At 42.5% G+C, this 17,791-nt stretch overlaps 1 protein-coding gene and 1 long non-coding RNA gene across 5 annotated transcripts in view; both read right to left on the bottom strand.

Moving 5' to 3' along the window:
* LOC118795581 (rho guanine nucleotide exchange factor 18-like) overlaps nt 1-7,544 on the bottom strand; it is a 37,277-nt gene extending 29,733 nt beyond the window's left edge. Inside the window, exons 1-8 of one of the 4 annotated variants that reach the window (XM_036554163.1) lie at nt 7,454-7,544; nt 5,561-5,726; nt 5,203-5,326; nt 5,048-5,102; nt 4,503-4,547; nt 3,433-3,510; nt 2,630-2,741; nt 1,416-1,593 (exon numbers count right to left, since the gene is read on the bottom strand). In XM_036554163.1, the coding sequence (XP_036410056.1) occupies nt 1,416-1,593; nt 2,630-2,741; nt 3,433-3,510; nt 4,503-4,547; nt 5,048-5,102; nt 5,203-5,326; nt 5,561-5,726; nt 7,454-7,515 (820 nt within the window). In that variant the 5' untranslated portion in view covers nt 7,516-7,544. The remainder of the gene's footprint in view (nt 1-1,415; nt 1,594-2,629; nt 2,742-3,432; nt 3,511-4,502; nt 4,548-5,047; nt 5,103-5,202; nt 5,327-5,560; nt 5,727-7,453) is intronic. The other 3 variants (XM_036554165.1, XM_036554164.1, XM_036554167.1) reach the window with 3 other exon arrangements.
* Nucleotides 7,545-7,669: 125 nt separating this feature from the next.
* On the bottom strand, nt 7,670-13,566 carry LOC118795969. The gene is made up of 3 exons (XR_005005833.1): nt 13,462-13,566; nt 8,552-8,651; nt 7,670-7,925 (listed from the first exon to the last, which is right to left on the bottom strand). It is a non-coding gene; the product is annotated as an uncharacterized LOC118795969 (long non-coding RNA).
* Nucleotides 13,567-17,791: the final 4,225 nt, after the last annotated feature.

The raw sequence follows: 17,791 nt of genomic DNA, 5'->3' as shown, positions 1-17,791 counted from the left end.
GGTAATCCTGACTTTTGTCTGCAGACTGTTACCTGTATAAACTTGTGAGTTGCATGGAGTGATGGTTTCATTTTATAGGCACATTTTGATTCAGGACAGGAGATGCAGCAGAGATACTAGTGAACATGAGAGAAGCTGTCCCTGGATAAATGCATTCCACTCTTTGCAAAGATAAACAAAAATATTTGCAAAGATACTATACCATGCAGTGATGACTAATGTTGCAGACCCACTGTACTTTCCATTTAAAGTCTCTCCCTTGCATTGCTGAACTGAAAGCTCCATTCCTTTGATCTCCTTAGTTCGGCCATTTAAATACAACTTCTTGGCCAGGCCAGGAAGGAACACAGTTTGCAGATTCTCTAGTGATGAACTGTCTCTAATATTGCAGTCATTGACACTAACTTATACCTGAATGAACGGAATCGGTGCAAAGAACACTTCTTGCAACTCGCAACTGTTTTTTATTTGTACTGACAGTACTTCACAGCATACACCTTAAGGGTCGAGTTTGTCTCTTACTGAAATATGGGTCAAGGCCCCTCTAGGAACTGTGGTCTTAAAACCTGTGCCTATGCCTGTAAACTCTAAATCTCTGACCAAAGGGACACAGTTTGTGCAGACATGGAAACAACAGCTACCAATGGGGGAACACACTTCACCTACCATCACAAGTCCATGATGACAGCAATCAAACAACATGGAATAGCATCATTTCCCCATTCTTCTAAACAATGGCAGCAAATCTGATTTGGGAACTGCAGGTTACTGTTTATATACTGCTCTTTATAATAATGAACGTGTTCCACCAGTTTTCAAAGTGAGGACCACTGTTTGAGCGCCTATAGTTTGGCCACATTTTGACTCAAACTTCTTCCGCCATCCCCATGAAAAAAAGCACATGACATGTTGGAAGGGATTTACAAACAAAACAAAATCTGTACTATAAGAGGAACTGGCAGAAACAGGTCCTTCCCATGATTATACTCTAAAATTCAGTTTGAAAACAATTATATCATTGCATTTTCAATGGAGGATGAATACTTCTTTCTCTTGTGTTGGTTTTGTGTTTTAACGTCTTTAGTAAAACAAAATAGTGAGTTTGTAATTCCAGTAAATCAGATTATAATCGTAATGTGAATCTGAATATCTTTCCTTAACAGATGGAGCAATGTGGGACCGTTTGAGCCAGGTAGTCATTTGGGTGGCTGTGCAGGCGGTAGTTTGGGAAGTTGTGCAGGTAGCCCTTAGGCTGATTGTGCAGATACTTCTTTGTGCAGCTTTGAAGGTATTTTTTGCTGGTGTTTCTGCAGTTGGGCAGGCAGTGTATTTGTGCAGATGCACGTTGTGCATGCGGTTACATCCATAGCTGTTCCGTGCAGCTGCGCAGGTAGCCGCAGGGCCCGGGTACTCACTCAGACACTGCAGGCATTGCTGTTTCCCCTGCAGGCTCTTGCTGCACACCGAGCAGGTGGTCCAGCTGGAGAAGGTTCCAGGGACGAGCTGGTGCCCGTAGCTGCTCAGCCTCTCCTTCTCCTTCTCTTTGAGCTCCCTGTCTCTCTCCCTCTCCTTCTGCTGTTCCTTCTGCTTGCCCTGTACGGACCACAGTGGCTGTGAGCACACTGGGCAGCTCAAGGAGCCCATATTATAAAGCACAACAGGGGCAAAATCATTCACTATAGTGCCCATTTGAGTGGGGTTTTATTCAGAGCATTGACCAATGACAGCTGTGTTATAAAGGACACGGTAGGGTCCTCAGAACTCACACTGGTTTATATGCACTCAAACAGCATGAGGTGGATGCAATTCAGAAGGATTTTAAAAGAGTCGGTTCTGTCCTTTTGAGTTCTTTTTGCTAAAAAAAAACCCTGTAGATCAGTTACAAATAAATAAACGATTAAAGGCTTGTTACTGTTGCAGAAGTTCTCATCGATTTCTCAAGCCAAAATATGATGTTGGATTTTTTGACAGAACAAAGTTATAAAAGTTATACAACTGAGCAATGGTGGAAGAGGCAACAAGTACATGAGAAGTTCAGTGTTAGTATGTTCAACAGTCATTTTGTTTCAACAGTCATTTTGTGCCTTTGCACTAAGAAGAGGAAGCTGAGTGAAGAACATACATATTACAGTGAGCTGGACTGAGAGATGGACTTCAGAACAGAGCACTTGACAGACACAACTAACATTTACAATCCAACACAAAAGGCCACTGGTTTGCAGTCACAAACAAACAAACGCATGCACTCATATGACTGCTTTCATAGCGATCCAACATTTTTTGGAAAGCCTCGCATTAATGATAAGGAACTTCACAAGCAATGGGGAGACCCACTGAGAGTTACTCACCGAGAGTCTGTTACATTAGCTATTTACATTGCAGACACTTTTGTACAGGGTGGAATGCATAGCTTGCATTTTTGTATAAACTCTATTTGTACATCCAGATATAGACTGAAACAGTTCAGGTTAAACATTTTGCCCAGGGATGGTATGGCATTGCCTCACCCAGCCTTTGAACATGCAACTTTTTGGTTGAGAGTCTGGTTCCTTAACCACCATGCAACACACTGGTTGTGTAAAGAGGATGTCTGTGTCTGTTTGAAGACGTGACTGGCTGGGCTAATCACCTTGTCTTTACCGAAGGAGCCGGTCACTCTGTTCCTCAGGGAACTCAGGGTTCGTCTGACCTTCGCCCCCCTCTCCAACTTCTCTGCCTGCTCCTCCTCTGTGCCGGGCCTGCTGGGATTGGACAGAGAGACGAGATCGCAGGCTAATATGCTTTCCCCTCAAACAGGCTTTTTTTTCCATGGGGAGATTCCGGAATAGTGAACGGTGTCTTCCGCACAGCATTCCTTTGTTGCCATGCAACCTGACCCCTGCTGCTGGATCTGTTGCATCACTTGAAGATTTCCATCCTATGCGGGAATCTATTGGTAGCCTCGCGACAAAGCTTAGAGACCCAATGCAAAGCTACGTGCGCGGCGAGATTCCTGACGGACAAACAATGTAACAATCAGAGCTTTCATTGAAGAATTTTTGCAGGCAAAAGTCTGAAAGACACCTAAAGCCTCTATCCAAACCATGCAATGAGGCTGGCTCATTTCCCCTGGAGCCCTGGAAATGTCTGCAAAATATAGAAGCATATGAGAAATGTAGAGGCTGCCTAAGAAATTACTGCATGCGGTGAATTCCATCAATGGTTTGTGCAGTGTAAGTGAACACTAATTACAATTAAACAATTAAATACAATTAAACTAATTAAACTAATTGACTAATTGACTCAGAACTCTCAGAACTCACTAGGACATCCCATCTCATGCAGTCTTTTGGTTGCCAACCCCCTTTACTCCTGACATGTAATTTTCTTATCCTAATGTGAATTACATAATGTGTCACCATTAGGGCTGACATACAGTAGCAGGAGACTTACTCATTGGACAGAAACTCAAACCAAGTGACATCACTAGAATGCTCCTCCCCTCCTCTGCTTGTCGTCCTCTGCTTTGCACTGTGGAAGAAAGACAGACAGCAGAGACAGTGTATCAGCAATGAGATGTCAATCTTTCTACAAGTTCACATTGAAGGTATTGTCACTACACTCTTCATCAAGGTAATAGACCATTAAATGTTTGCTTGGGTCAGATTCCAGTACAATCAATCATTCATACCCACGACACATCCCACACCTACTTACTCATAAATAGCTTGTATAAAACAACAATAATGTAATGTAATTGGCAAGAATGTATCAGTCCCTGACAGCGGCCATCATATGAATTATGAGGTGCTTGGAAGGTTTTTCTGTTTTTATTTATTCCTTTTCCCCTCTTTTCACCCTATTTAAGAACTTCTGGTTTCACTACAATAAGCCTGCCTCTCTGCAACACCATGCTCACGCAGGACTGTTGAAGCTAGACAAATGCAATCGTCTGATACACTTGCATGCAGCCAAGAGCTATTTTTCACACTTCAGGTCCCACAATGCACCCCAGCAGAGTGAATGCTGATCGGAGGATAGAAACATCTCTGCTGGTGTGACTCACAAGTTCTCCGCATGTTGCTGGAAATACCACAGTGGTGAGAGGAGCTAATGCAGGATGATGAAACCTCTCCTGCTGTGGCCAAAGAAAGGCAACTGTGTTCCACCATTTTGGACTTGTGGGGGTTGTCAGCAAAAAGCAGAGCTTGGAATCAAACTGGGATCTGAGCTGTGGGGTGTCTTAAGCAGAGACACCGGGGAGCCTGTGCCCAAAATTCTCACATTGGGGCAGGAGAGAACGCAACATGATTAAAGATCTCTATTAAAGAACTTCCTATGACATAATAGAACACAACGGGAACATGTTTCACAATTTCTTCACACCCTCTGGGGGAAATTTGACACCTTAAAACACAGACTAAATATGCTCAGAGTCCTGTGTTTCCTGTACAGAGTGATGCGTGAGACTCAGACAAACCCCGTCCTGTTCAGCCATGCAAGTGGGGGGGTCATTTTCTTACCCATGGTACTGCTTCAGCTCCTGTAGCACTGTCTGCACCATCAGCCTAAAACAGACAACACACAAAGACTGAGTGCGTAGCCTGTGACTGGGACAAGCAGGGCGAAAGAGTTGTTTGGGGACAGGACAGGGAGAGTGATTCAGTGTGTTATCTCCACACAGAAATTGGCCTGAGTGCTGGTACAGTGCACGGAGATAAGCATGAATGCTGACTGAGCACAAGATAGGTGTAAGAGATGTGTTACCACTGCGCAGGTGCAAGGAGAGAAACGGGCGAGATCACTGTGTGAGCAGAGCGAGACAGCAATGAGCAATGTGCAAGAACCACATTGATTTATCAAATCACAAAGCACCAGTACTGTAAATAACTGAACATTTTCGGTTATTTTGAAAGCAAAAGCAGCACTCTCCAACTCATTTGACAACAGTAAATAACATGGGGCTTCCTACTAATATTTGAAGTAATATTTTTTGTGCGGTTTCAAAGATGAATGAGAGGCGGCTAAGGTTGAGAGGGAGGATGGCTGAGTGGCACAGTTCACTTACACGTGACTTTGACCCTCCTTCGTCTGCAGGATCACCCCCAGCTCTTGCCCTTCTGCTGACAGAAAGCAACAGAGATATTATTATGCTTCAGATACATTCATCAACAATGGAGGCAGTTGTTTTTTTTTTGGGGGGGGGGGGGCACAAACCCTAACCTCCTGTCGATCCAGCAGCCCGCTTTGATGTTTCCAGAACACGGGACACATGGGCTGCCTGGGACGTCTCCGATGCCAAAATTTCAGACCTCAAGGACGAGCTCCTCCCAGGTTTGTTTGGCTTCTACAGCAATGAGCAAAACCAAATCAAGGTAATGGTTTATTCCAAATATCTAAGCGTGGTATTAGGAATGCAAATTAAAAGGGTCATGGTGACAACAGCAAACAACTTCAAAACCTTCCCTGCTGAAGAAGTCCTAAACAGGTTACCCCTCTGGTCTCCCATGTTCTCCAATTTGCTGATGCCTTTACATGTGTCGAATAGAAACATAAAGCCTTTGCTTTTAACACTACGCACCTTCGGTTTTCCTCCTGGAGGCCGATTCTGTCCTAACCTCCTCTCCCTGGGGCATTCTGGGAAGGAGAAGGACTGGCCAAGGTCTGGCGGACATGTTAAGGACTGTGGTGAACAGCCGTCCTCTCTCTCCCCATCACTTTCCACCGTGGGGGTCTCCAGGCTGAGCCTGGGGGAGAGACAAACAACCACAGAGGCAGTACAGAACAGTGGTTAGGGAGCCAGACTGTCAACCACAACAAGCTTGCTGCTGGTTTGAATCTTGGGCAGAACAAAGCTGCCAAACCTTGCAAGGTGCACAATCTAAATTGCTTAACAGATATATGAAATGCAAGGTTTTTTTTTAGCTCTCTAGCGACCCACAAGGCACCTGAGAGTAACTTGAATGACATCAGTGGAGACAAACCTGTCCCCTAGTAGGCCATTGCTCTGTTGTGGTGAACTGTGGGAGTTGTAGTGTGGGAAAAAGCCTCTGTATCAGAGGATTGCACTGGTTATGCATCATGGCTTGAGCATAGAGGGTGTCATTGAGAGGAAAGCTTAATGTACAATTAGCAGTTGCAATAAGGTGAAAATGGGGAAACGCAATAAAAAAAATACTAATAAATGATTTTAAAAGCCTGCTAAAAGCTATGGGCACGAAGTCAAACATTTTCATGCCTTCCGGTGTGGTTATGGTATAGAGTCACAACCTGGGTGGCCATGTGCTTGCTCTTCATGTTTGGGTGTGCCCTTAAAGTGGTTTTTTTTTTTGTTAGCTTCTCATCCTCCATCTCAGCAGTAGCAGCAGCCACTCAAACCAGCCACCCTGAGCCAACCACAGCCGCACTGACTTCCGTGTGAATCTGCTCTTACAAAAAAAAGAGGATGTTGACTCTCTCTGAACCGTACTGTTCCTCTGTGTTAAAAAAAAAAAAAAAGAAAGACTGAAACCAGGGCGGTTTGTTTGCTTGCTTCTTGTGTGTCGTTTGAAATACCACATACACATACTCTCCAGAATGCTATGGCCACCATGCACAAAATGGCCCCTTTTTTCGTCTGAGAGAAGAAAGATGAGCGAAACTGTCACCTGCTGCAGCTAAACATCGTCTTTCAGCTGAAAGGGCCTATGTGTGATCACCACAGTGCAGCCTGAGACCAGTGCGTGCAGACACGGTCACGATCGAGCACTGAACAGTGAGTGTGAAAAACCACAAGCAAAAGTGAAACGGCACTATAACTCCTCATAAACAAGATAAGGTTGCCCGAAATAGGCGCAAGACTTTGATTAGAAAAGAGAATATTACAAATTTTGATGAACCACAAGCATCAACAAGTACTCTTATATAATAGGACTATTGAGAGTGTTTAGCACTTCTGTACGACTACATGATCAAATTTTATTGATTGATGGATTGATATAGTATTATAATATTATTATTTATATACATTATATTTATTGTATATTTATTTATATTATTGCATGATTTTTATATATTATATTCAGTATGGGGTGGCAGTGTAACCCAAAGGTTGCCTGTTTGATACCCTGCTGGAGCACTGCTGCTGTACTCTTGGGCAAGGTACTAAACCCACAATTGCCTCAGTAAATATCCAGCTGCATAAATTGATAAAACTTTAACAGATGTAAGTCATTCTGGAAAAGAGTGTCTGCTGAATGACAATAATGTAATGTAATGTTAAGTATGGCACTGTATATAATAGCACGGTACAGTGGATTAACAAAGGTTGAGATGTCGTCTGACATTTCCCATGTGTGCTGTTGTTCATGTTGATGCACTATTAATAGGTAAGAGCTTCTGGCAAATGACTCAATGTGCTGTAAATTATAGATTTTAAAGTTACTAACAGCACATCGTGTTGGTGTCACAGGAAGCCAAATCTGACGCCTCTCACCTCCTTCCTGGCTCCAGCGGTGACAGCGGCACGCTCCAGCTGTGTCGCCGTGACGTGGACATCGATCTCACCAGGATGGGGAAGGACTCCGGGTCCGAGTCCCCGGCCCCGGCCCCGGCCCCGGCCCCGCCTGAGTCCCTCCGGCGCGTCCCGGTTCTGCCCGTGAGGGAGGGTCCAGCCGCCTCGCTGTGGTGGGCCTCCATGGCAATGGCCGGTCGGGTCCTGGTGTAACCTAGGAAGTGGGCGCTGAACCCAGGAGCAGGGACTGCTGGGGGGGGGTTTGCCAAACACAGGTGGCTCTTGCTGAGAGGTGGAGTTCTGTTCACTGACAGCGAGGGGTCGAGGGATGAATCAGGTGTGTCTCTGCTCCTCGGGTCTTTGAAGCACTCTGTTTCCCGCTGAGATGGGGTGGTCTCCGCAGTAATGTCTGCTGCAGTCTTGGAAATGTGCAGTCACTCTCTGCAGAGGAATCCTCCTCAAGGGCAGAGGTAAAAAAAAAAATCTCACAGCGCATAAATCTCACAGGGCTTCCGTTTCTGAAATAGCTTTCCTGTCTGTCATTTAGTGTCAATATTTGTACAATGCAGATGTCTCATTCTAGGGTGACTTACATTATAATAGGTATTTTACACAGCTACACAGTACATCAACTAAGGCAAAGCAGGTTAAATATCTTGCTCAAGGGTAGCTCAATTCCTAGGAGGGGCAAAGCATACATGGGACTTGAACCTGCAACTATCCGATGACAACTTTAACTCCCTAACCTCTGCGCTAGTCCCATCCTTACACAGTACACGTCAATTTACCTTACATAGTAGATCTGAAAGAGCGACATGACCTTGGAGTGAAGAAACACCTAAGCTGCAGCCCCCTTTTCCTGCTCTGTGTGTGTGTGTGTGTGTGTGTGTGTGTGTGTGTGTGTGTGTAAGACTGGCTGAACGAAGCAGGCCTGGCCTGGATGGTAAGAGAGGCTACTTTAATACAACGTTGTGAGATGGGGGAATAATACTGTACTTTTCCTCTGCCAGTGGAGTGTGTGCGTGTGTGCATGCTTGTGCTTGTGCGTGTGTGCAGTCGCAGGTGTCCCAATGTGCTCACCTTTTCGTCTGTCACAACACAGTGTTGGGGTGGTGGGGAGAGGGACGAGTGGGTCGAGCTTCCTGTCTGCGAGGCGCTGACAAATTGATGGGCACATGACCTACATTACATTACATTATTGTCATTAAGCAGACCCTCTCATCCAGAGCAAACTTACACCGCGCGTCTAAAAAAGTGGTATGAAAAGTAGCTCGGACAGGACACCAGTAACCACGCATGAACAAGCTTCAGTGCCAGACATCACCACTGCGCGCCTGTAAAAGCAATCTGTGGGGCTGAAGGACCTTACCATTCTAAATGCAATGCAAGAACACACCACGCACGTGCAAATAAACCTCCACATACCTGATTACGATTAAAATTCTGCAATACATTTCCATATATACAATTGCACATAAGAGGAGCAAAACATTGTGTGAGGTTGAGGTGCGGTCTTCAGTTGGCGATGAAACGTGGCCAGTATTTCAGCCAGTGGCATCGTTAGGTCCTATTATAGCCCCGAATATTTTAAGCCTAGCCCCGAATTTTTTCACCCTGAAAAAGGAGGTGTTGATAGCAAAACAACAGACAGGCTGTGTAACAGAGCTGAACTTGACTTGCAGCGTCCGAAGGTGTGATAATATTTATTTAATATGAAGGTAGATATAACCTCCCCAACCTACCGATGCCGATCTCCCTTCAAAAAAAAAAGACAAGCCCAAGGTAAACTTGACTTAGCCCCTGATCTTTTCAATAGCTAGAAACGCCCCTGGTTTCAGCTGTTCTGACCAAAACAGGAAGCTTGTTCCCCCTGACCGACTCTCAGATGCTGCCAAAAAGAAAATGGTGGCCTACCCCACCAGGCAAACCACCGTCTGGTAGTGATGTTGGTGGCTTGTTGACACGGGTTGTCACTGGTGGCCATTTAATTTCGTATAAATGAACTTGGATCTGGACCCCGAGAGCACCACGCAGGACATCTCTTTCTGAGCACAGAACCAAGCACAATCTGTTTTCCACTGATTACATTACATATTACATTACAAATTTTGCTTATCAGACTCCAGCTATCCAACTATCAAAGCTTACAACATCAAACAGCTTGATATTTACAGAGGAAATTCGAGTTCAGCATCCTACCCAAAGGGTACTACTGCAGTGCACTGCCTGGGAATTGATGCAGGTACGAGCCCTGCTCTTTACCACTATGCTTCAATGCTGCCCCAGATTCTCACAGCTTCTACAGCACGAGACCCCGATCAGCCATCACTTGCATTTCTGGTGCAGACACACCACAGCCACAAATTCATTTGACTCTTGCATTTCAGGTGGACATTGTATGCTGATTTCTTAAAGCGGGGTGGTCCTTTTTCAGGTAGGGGTGCAGTACACATAAAACATTACTATGAACATCCTTATCCCTTCAGGCCATTCTACGTCATGCTGGATCCCAGTCTGGTTCAATTTTTTTTGACAGACTTCCTGTTCAAGGTTATTTTTACACACTCTGGTGTGAATATAGTTTTGTGGGTAAACCGGGCTGTGCTTATATTTGTACCTGCCTACATGACATGCACAGCTGCAGTTTTTTTTGACTGGGGTCCACCCACCTTTAAAGCAAGCTTCTGTGTTATGATATTAACAATCAGCGTATCGGGGGTTCTCAAGCAAGCTGGCGATAAACCTAACTTTATCACAGAGTTTTTTCAGGGCTTATAGGCTTATAGCCCTCCCAGACTCAAGCCTCGGGTCCTATTTTAACCCCAGCTGAGGAGAACTGTCTAATATTTCATCAGCTCATACCTGGGAGGGGGGCGGAGGGGACAACCCCCACAGTGCCAAAAAACACAAACGCAAACTCTGCTTCAGCTGTGGCCCCAGGCTTATCCAAACAAATCCATGTGTTTCATGTAGCCGTTACTGCAAGGCGATCAATTGGCACAGCCACATGGGATTGAGAATAAGGAACCTTAGAGGGGGGGGTGTTCCGTGAACACAGCGGTATGTGAAGCCCTTAAACTGCCTGAGAATTAACACATGCAGAGAGCAACTCCATACAATAAAGCAGGCTTTCAGTGACCCCATTTATAGGTGAAAATTCAGCTACGATGTGCTGTAATTCCACGCATTGAGCTCCATTTAAATAACCTTGGACACTGAACCACCTGGTGTGGCTGTTGGGATTTGTGATTAATGATTTCCTGGCCCCCACGGTCAGTCTAACTTCAAGTCTTGCAGTTCTGTTCTGCAACATATTTTTCTTTTACTTTCTCTTTTTATGTTATGTGATACGGGGCCTCTGCTAATAAAAATTGAGTTCAGTGCATTTCATAACTTTATTACAACTGGACAACATGAGCTAGTCCTTAAGACAGGTATTCCAACATATACAGTGTACATACTCAGAGCTAAAGCCTGTGTCTGACAAGCAGGAGAAAAACCAAAATGTCACTGCACACAAACCTACATATCATAACAATATCCTTTTAAGGTTAGCCACATGTATCCGATATTGCTGTGTACTGAGCAAAGACGCTATTTATCACCTCTACTGGAATGAATCAGTTACAATAATACAACCACCTCCCCCATCCTATTTCCAAATGGTACAGGCCCACCTTTAGCATGCAGAGAAAAACTGTGCATCACTATAGCAGTACCACACTAATATGTGTTATGTTAAACATGTGTTCATCAGATACTATAGAAGCTATATAGAAGCATTAGATACTGTAGAAGCTATGCACTGTCAAACATATTGAGGCTGCACCAGTGCATGTTGCTGTAAGTAATTACTAGAGGCTATTCTAACAGGTGACTGTCTGCTTGCTTGACTCAGTTACGAATTTCAGTAGAGGAAGACATTTTTTTCCATGTAGACGTCAGACTTGCGTCTATTTCAAACAGACTCCAGACGCCCCCTTGCCGCCTTGCATTGCTACCCGTGGCAACTTTTTTTGGATTAACCATGCAAAACAGTACTTTCTCCCCAGTATGCCTGCTGGTTCCACCAGTTAAGAAGTGAAGAGAGCTGGAGCCAGCCCAGGCAGCAGTCTGCTGTTTGAGGTGTAGGTAAGAGCAGCAGTTTCAACACCGCAACAGGAGGCTAGAGATCTGAACAAGAGGAAGACACAACGAACAAAGAAGTGGCCCCTGACACACTAGCATCTGAGAGAGACCCACACAGACCCTGGTGTGTGTGGAGACAGTGCCAGGGTGCGGTACAAGTGGGCTCAAGTGGGCGATGAGTCATGGTGGCCTGTCTGCGCTGAAGCTCTAATCAGCCAGCGAGCGACGTCATTTCCCTGACCCTCTCAAACCGAGCGACTGTGTCACTGTCATGGAGATGAGACATTACACTAAGGGTCCTGACTCATTCAGGTCCTTACGGTTCCCATGGCTCTCTTCCAGAAGAGTAGCTGGTTCCCTGGTAACCCTGGCAAATATCAGTCTCAGTCTGGCAAGTATTCTGGTGAAAAATGGTTCCTGTGCATCACCCATGTGGTGGGTGAGTTGAACAATGTCCCCATCCAACTCTAACAGTAAAGACCTTTGGGATCCTTTACAAACTCTATATTCATGCAATTTATTAATATCATTATTCTTATCATTATTTTCAATCATACCTCAGAACAACTATGAGTAAGACAGGAGGTATCACTGTCACGATCACTTTTTGGCAAATACTTTAACGTTTCACCGCATGAATTATTTAATGAGATATGACAGGTCTGTACATATGTACTGTATGTGTATAACAGTGACATCAGTCTAAGCTGATGAAATGATACATTAGAATGAGCTTTGCATCATACCTTACTATATACAGTCAGGTCAATACAGTGTTATGCAAGTACAAGATAAACTTCTCTATTTATGACAACCGAGTCTTTGCACAGACCAAAGTAAGGCCTATTATAACTGCTGGATTTCCAAATGAATTTCAATCAAGGCACAAAAGTGAGCGAGCGAGACAGCCAATTAAACCGGACTGCTCCTAGAATGATGACTTCAGAGCCATTTAAAAGTATGTACTGTTGAAGATCAACGGTTGTGTAAGCAACCTTTAGCGAATAAAATATTTTTCTCTTCATAAAGCACCAAGAAAGGCATTATAGGGCTTTATAATGAATAATTACATACCACTAATATTACAAATAACATCTTCAAATTAACTTGACGTTAAAAGCTGCGTGCCCACAGACTCAAATTTAGGGCATATAATTGTCAATTTTAAAAAATGCTGACACCGTTAAAAAGACAGACACAAGACCGACATGTGACGAAATACGAAACCCAATAGCAAGAAAAAAGGTATCCATAGCGGATAACTCAGAAAGAGGGAGGAGAGGGAGGGAGCTAGGTAAGATATGCGTCTCCGGGACTCAACAAGAGTTCGGCATTTGAATATAATAGGAGCTCTCGATTACGCATTTTTGCTGCGTACCAGGACAGTTGCGTATCATTATCAAACGTTGTTTGCCATTGAGGAATGTAGATTTGAAAAACACAGCTGTCTCGTATAAAATGTGTTTTAAAGTGACTTTTCACGCAACGATCCACGGATTCGATTCACAGTCGTCCATAAATGCTACAGCTAAACGTTTTGTTCACGTTTTTTCTTGATTAAAACGTTTAACATAAAATATACTCGGAGCGGTGCACTGAGAAGTTAACATTGCTACATCCACTCCAACTTCGCATTGCTAAACATCGTGCAGTTAAACTGCATTTTAAACGATTTTCTGTGGATTCCTGTCAAACTACTAAAACACAACCACAAATTACATCATCAGCGTTCAGTTTCCATGAGACCAGTTCACATTTCTCGTGCGCTGTGTCAGTTGCCTGCGCGAGTGATACCGCGATGACAGAAAATTGAAAATAAAACGCATTCAGACATGCTCAACGTTCATATGACTGTTACTCACCTGCAATTATTGTGCAGAAGATTTCGACGGGAGGCAACAGTGAACTAACGTCAAATCATAGGGTTTAAAAAGCATTGCGCCTCTACCCGTCAAAATGTTAGACCGTCCTCATACTATATAGCGGGAAGTGGAGAGCTGACAAATATGCACTGTACATTTACGCACAGGGCACTTTTGGCTTCCTCTTCTCCGCCTCTGTTCGAAATCCTTGCCCGATTTTTAATGCAGATAAAGCACAACGATCATTTTAATGCAAGGAAAATATTAAAAGTATGCAGCAGGGGTTGATACTGTATTGTTAAACAGCGATTGCAAATAGACCACATGTGCAAGCATGAATTAAATAGATTATTGAGATGACGTAGGGTGGTAGGCCTACTGGTTTGACTATTGTACCTTAATTGATTACTGCTGATTGATCGAAACTTGACCTTGCTAGGATAGTACCTTAGAGGCGGGATCAAGATGAGATGTACAAACCTACGTTTGACGCATTAATAAATACTAATTATGATTAAGATGAAATGATCCCTCTCCATGACATTTTCCCTTCCAGAACCTTTACAATACGTGCTTTCTGTTGCGTTCACAACAGGTACGTCACTGTAAACGTTTTTCTTCTTTTTGCTATGCATAGTGTTTTCAGTGACAGTACCTTCAATATGCACAACTCACGCTGACAATGTTTTAAAACTGGGCAAAATAATGGGGAAGTCCCGAGTTAAGAGATTGTAGAAAATGACAAGAAAGAGTACAGATGTATCATATGCTATTTCTAATATTTTTGAGAATTAATTGTTAACGCAAACCGCCTATGTTGTCATGTAAGCTGCAAATAGTTATTTTTGGCTTTTGTGCCGACTGTGGACTTCATCTCCCGTTTTTTCGTCATTACCTTTTTCACGTTTGATTAGTCTTCAGAGCACCATGATAGACTTTGACTGCAACGCCCCCTTGTGGCAAACGGGAAACAATGCGCTCACTTTGCAGCATTTGTGGTTACGCAGCGATGCACAACACAAACTCTTCAACGGCTTCAGTTCATATTTTAATGTAAACAGTTAATTGTTGAATAATTTACACACATCAAGATTTATTTCCATTATTATTTCAACATTCTCTGTACAAGTTACCGCTTTGCTCCACGTTCAAACAGAAAAATATCATCAAACTTTATCATAGAGTCATGGCACGTTTCGATCCTGTACAAGTGTGTGGATTGTTTTGTGTGTGTGTGTGTGTGTGTGTGACATAGAGTGAACTAGATATACACACATAATGGCACATTTCGATCCGTTGGGTCGATGTATGTTTGTATGCATACATTCACACATATACGTATGTACATACACGCGTATATGTGACCTAAACAAAATATACATGACATTTATACATCATATATTAATATATCATAATTGATATAGAATACATTATTTTAAGAGGTACCTTGCGAGACAACACACAGAATTTTGGTATTATCTGTGGACTCGGCCATCATAGACACAGAAAACTATTGCAAAGAACAAGACACAGATCTGGAAAAAGTAACTGACCCGAAACCTTAAGAGAACGTAATGTAACCAGTAAAAGACCACTAACAGGAACACCTAAGCATGACTCCATCATGTTACCATGCCAACAGCTGTGAGTTTCCCTTTCCCCAGCACTCCAGAATACCGTTTTGCTCGTAAGTAGATGATCAGTTTGGCCAATTAAATGTATACAACATGTAATAAACATTTTAACATGATTTTTTTAAACGATTACACTAATATAGATATGTTGCACAGATTGCCAATACTAGATCTGTGTTGACTTCAGGCTCTACTATGTCAATTGGATCACTTTTGGTAGTTCACTGTATTAGCTTTGAAGTATTCACATTATTTTGGGATTGAATGTACATTTCAGCATTTTAATATTTATTTCCATCAAGGAATGTTAAGTGAAATCTTACCCAGTTTTTTTAAAATTGCAAAGCAGATTTACACCTCTGTAGAATCTCTTTATCTAGGTGGGACTGAGAACTGTTGTTAAGTGCTTTCCTTTTCTTTCAGGGAAAAGGTGTGCTATCTAAAAACTTATTACTATTAATATGCATTCTGACTAGGCTAAGTAATGACAAAATGAGGTAAAATAAATATGCTAGGCTATACATTTCTCTCAGACAAGTAGAGCATTCAATCTGTATTGTGTTCCTCCATTTAAAAATCTGGAAAAATGTCTCTTTTTTGTTCTTTAAAACAGGTTGGTGTGTTACGAGACATCTACTCGGTTTATCTTATTTAGTAAAAGTTATATACATGATAGTCATGTTAAATTTGATAATGTACAAGAGTATTAAAAGTTTACAGTCAGAAAAGTAATCATATTCAACCTATATTCAAAAAAATAGAAAGCAACTGCTGAACATGTAATATTTTTCCTTTTTTAATAAAATACATACAATCCCTTTGTCCCAACTCATGCTGCAGTGCTAGCTTGCTTTGGCAAATTATTATTATTTTTGGATGTTTTTGGGTCAAGTAAAAATGGAAATACTTGTTCCTTTGCATGGGGGGTGGGGGGAGGGGGAGTATTAACAGAAAAATATTTTTCAAATTCTTCTCCAAATTGCTTTTATTAAGCCGGGGAGGTGAAGAGCTGCCTACAGGAGACATCATGACATTTGAAGGTTGAACTACAAATTAAGACAATATTCAAGTGAACAGCTGAGGTTGGTTTAGGTCACAGGCACAAAGCAAGCTAGATTTAGCCAAGTAAAGACATGTTTAGTTTTTCCCCCCATCATAAAAAAATCTCAACCTCTACCCAAATATAGCAAAGCAAAAATAAGCACAAATACACACTAAAATTGGCCTGATTCTGCAAGAAAAAAAAAAACAACCCCTCTTCTCTTAAAACTAAAACTATGCAAATACAGTATTCCAGTAAATCTTCTGACAAACGTGTCTTTTTCAGAGGAGGTGGGTAAATAAGAGCCTCAAGGCCTGCAGATTTCATCTCCATCGGCTGATCAGGTACCAGACATTGCATGGGTCATCATGTGGATAAAGAACAGGGTGAAGTATTTACAGGTCACGGCCCAAACCATCCCCTCTCCCATATCTGCTACACTGGGAGCCCCGAAGTGGTGAGTAATAAGAAGAGGTGAGAAGGTGGGAGATTTAAAATGTTCATTTTGGGACACTCTCCACTCTCCCTCAGTGTCCAGCAACAATGGTATTCTGTGAAAAATTGCTCTAAAGGGAAGGCACAGCTCTATAGGTTTACCTGTTTTGCTGTCAGTCCCTGTATGCACTTTAACAGAGAAAAATATTCAGCTGGTTACCATACTGCTAAAGAACAAATGTCTGATATCCACAGATGTAACAGGATGGTTAATTAACTAGAAAGTTATTATAGATGGCTCCTTGTAGTAAGCTGGTTAGTTAATCTTTAAAATATTTTAATTTGATTTTAATTTGAAATATTTTTAAATTTGATTACATAGGTAGCACCTATGTAATTCTGTAGTTAACATGCTTGTCCAGCCAGGTAGCTATTAAATTTCCAGAAGTTGACATTTGTGACGTTGACGTTTGTGTAAATTGTTATGCTTGTATGATATCACACATTATGAGCTTAATTTATATGGTGATAGAACACATTAGCAGAACATGTACTGCTCTTTGCATTTACACCATGTTTTCATTTTTGCTGCTGACCACAAATCACTGTCTCTGTCTACAATGCGAAAAATTATGGGTCATCAGCTTCATTCGCTGCCAAGCCAGCATTTCCAAGAGAAGCTAGTCGATTGGGAATCTTATTTTGCATTTCAGTCCACCCCTCTCCCCATGTCCTTCACTGGAGATCCCCACAGCATAAGTATTTTCTGACATCACTGTGTGGACCACTTGAGTCTTCAATGTTGAGGGTGGGTGGAAGCAGGAAGTTTAAAATGTTCATTTTGAGACAACCTATCAAGGGCAATTATGAGCTATCAAGAGCAATTATTAACTTACAAGCCAACACCTGGTTAACATTTATTTCTTGCAAGTAAAATTCTGATTGCCATGCTATACAAAGGTATAACAAGCTCGGCAGTTAACTACCTAGTTATTAGTACTTGCTCATAATTGTAGCTGGATACTATAGCCAGCTAGCAAGGTATTTTTGTCAGCTTGTTCATAAGTAAATAGGTTGGCAATTGCCTAGATATATAGGTTGCTGTACAATTGTACATTGAGTCTATAAATGTTGCAGAAAACATTAGCAGCATATGTACTGCTATTTGCATTTTTATGTCTGCCATGTTTTCATTTTGGATTCCTTGTCTTTAAGCCGC

Source organism: Megalops cyprinoides, chromosome 20 (genome assembly GCF_013368585.1).
Source record: "Megalops cyprinoides isolate fMegCyp1 chromosome 20, fMegCyp1.pri, whole genome shotgun sequence".
Classification (NCBI taxonomy): Eukaryota; Metazoa; Chordata; class Actinopteri; order Elopiformes; family Megalopidae; genus Megalops; species Megalops cyprinoides.
This window is presented reverse-complemented; position numbering and strand designations above follow the sequence as displayed.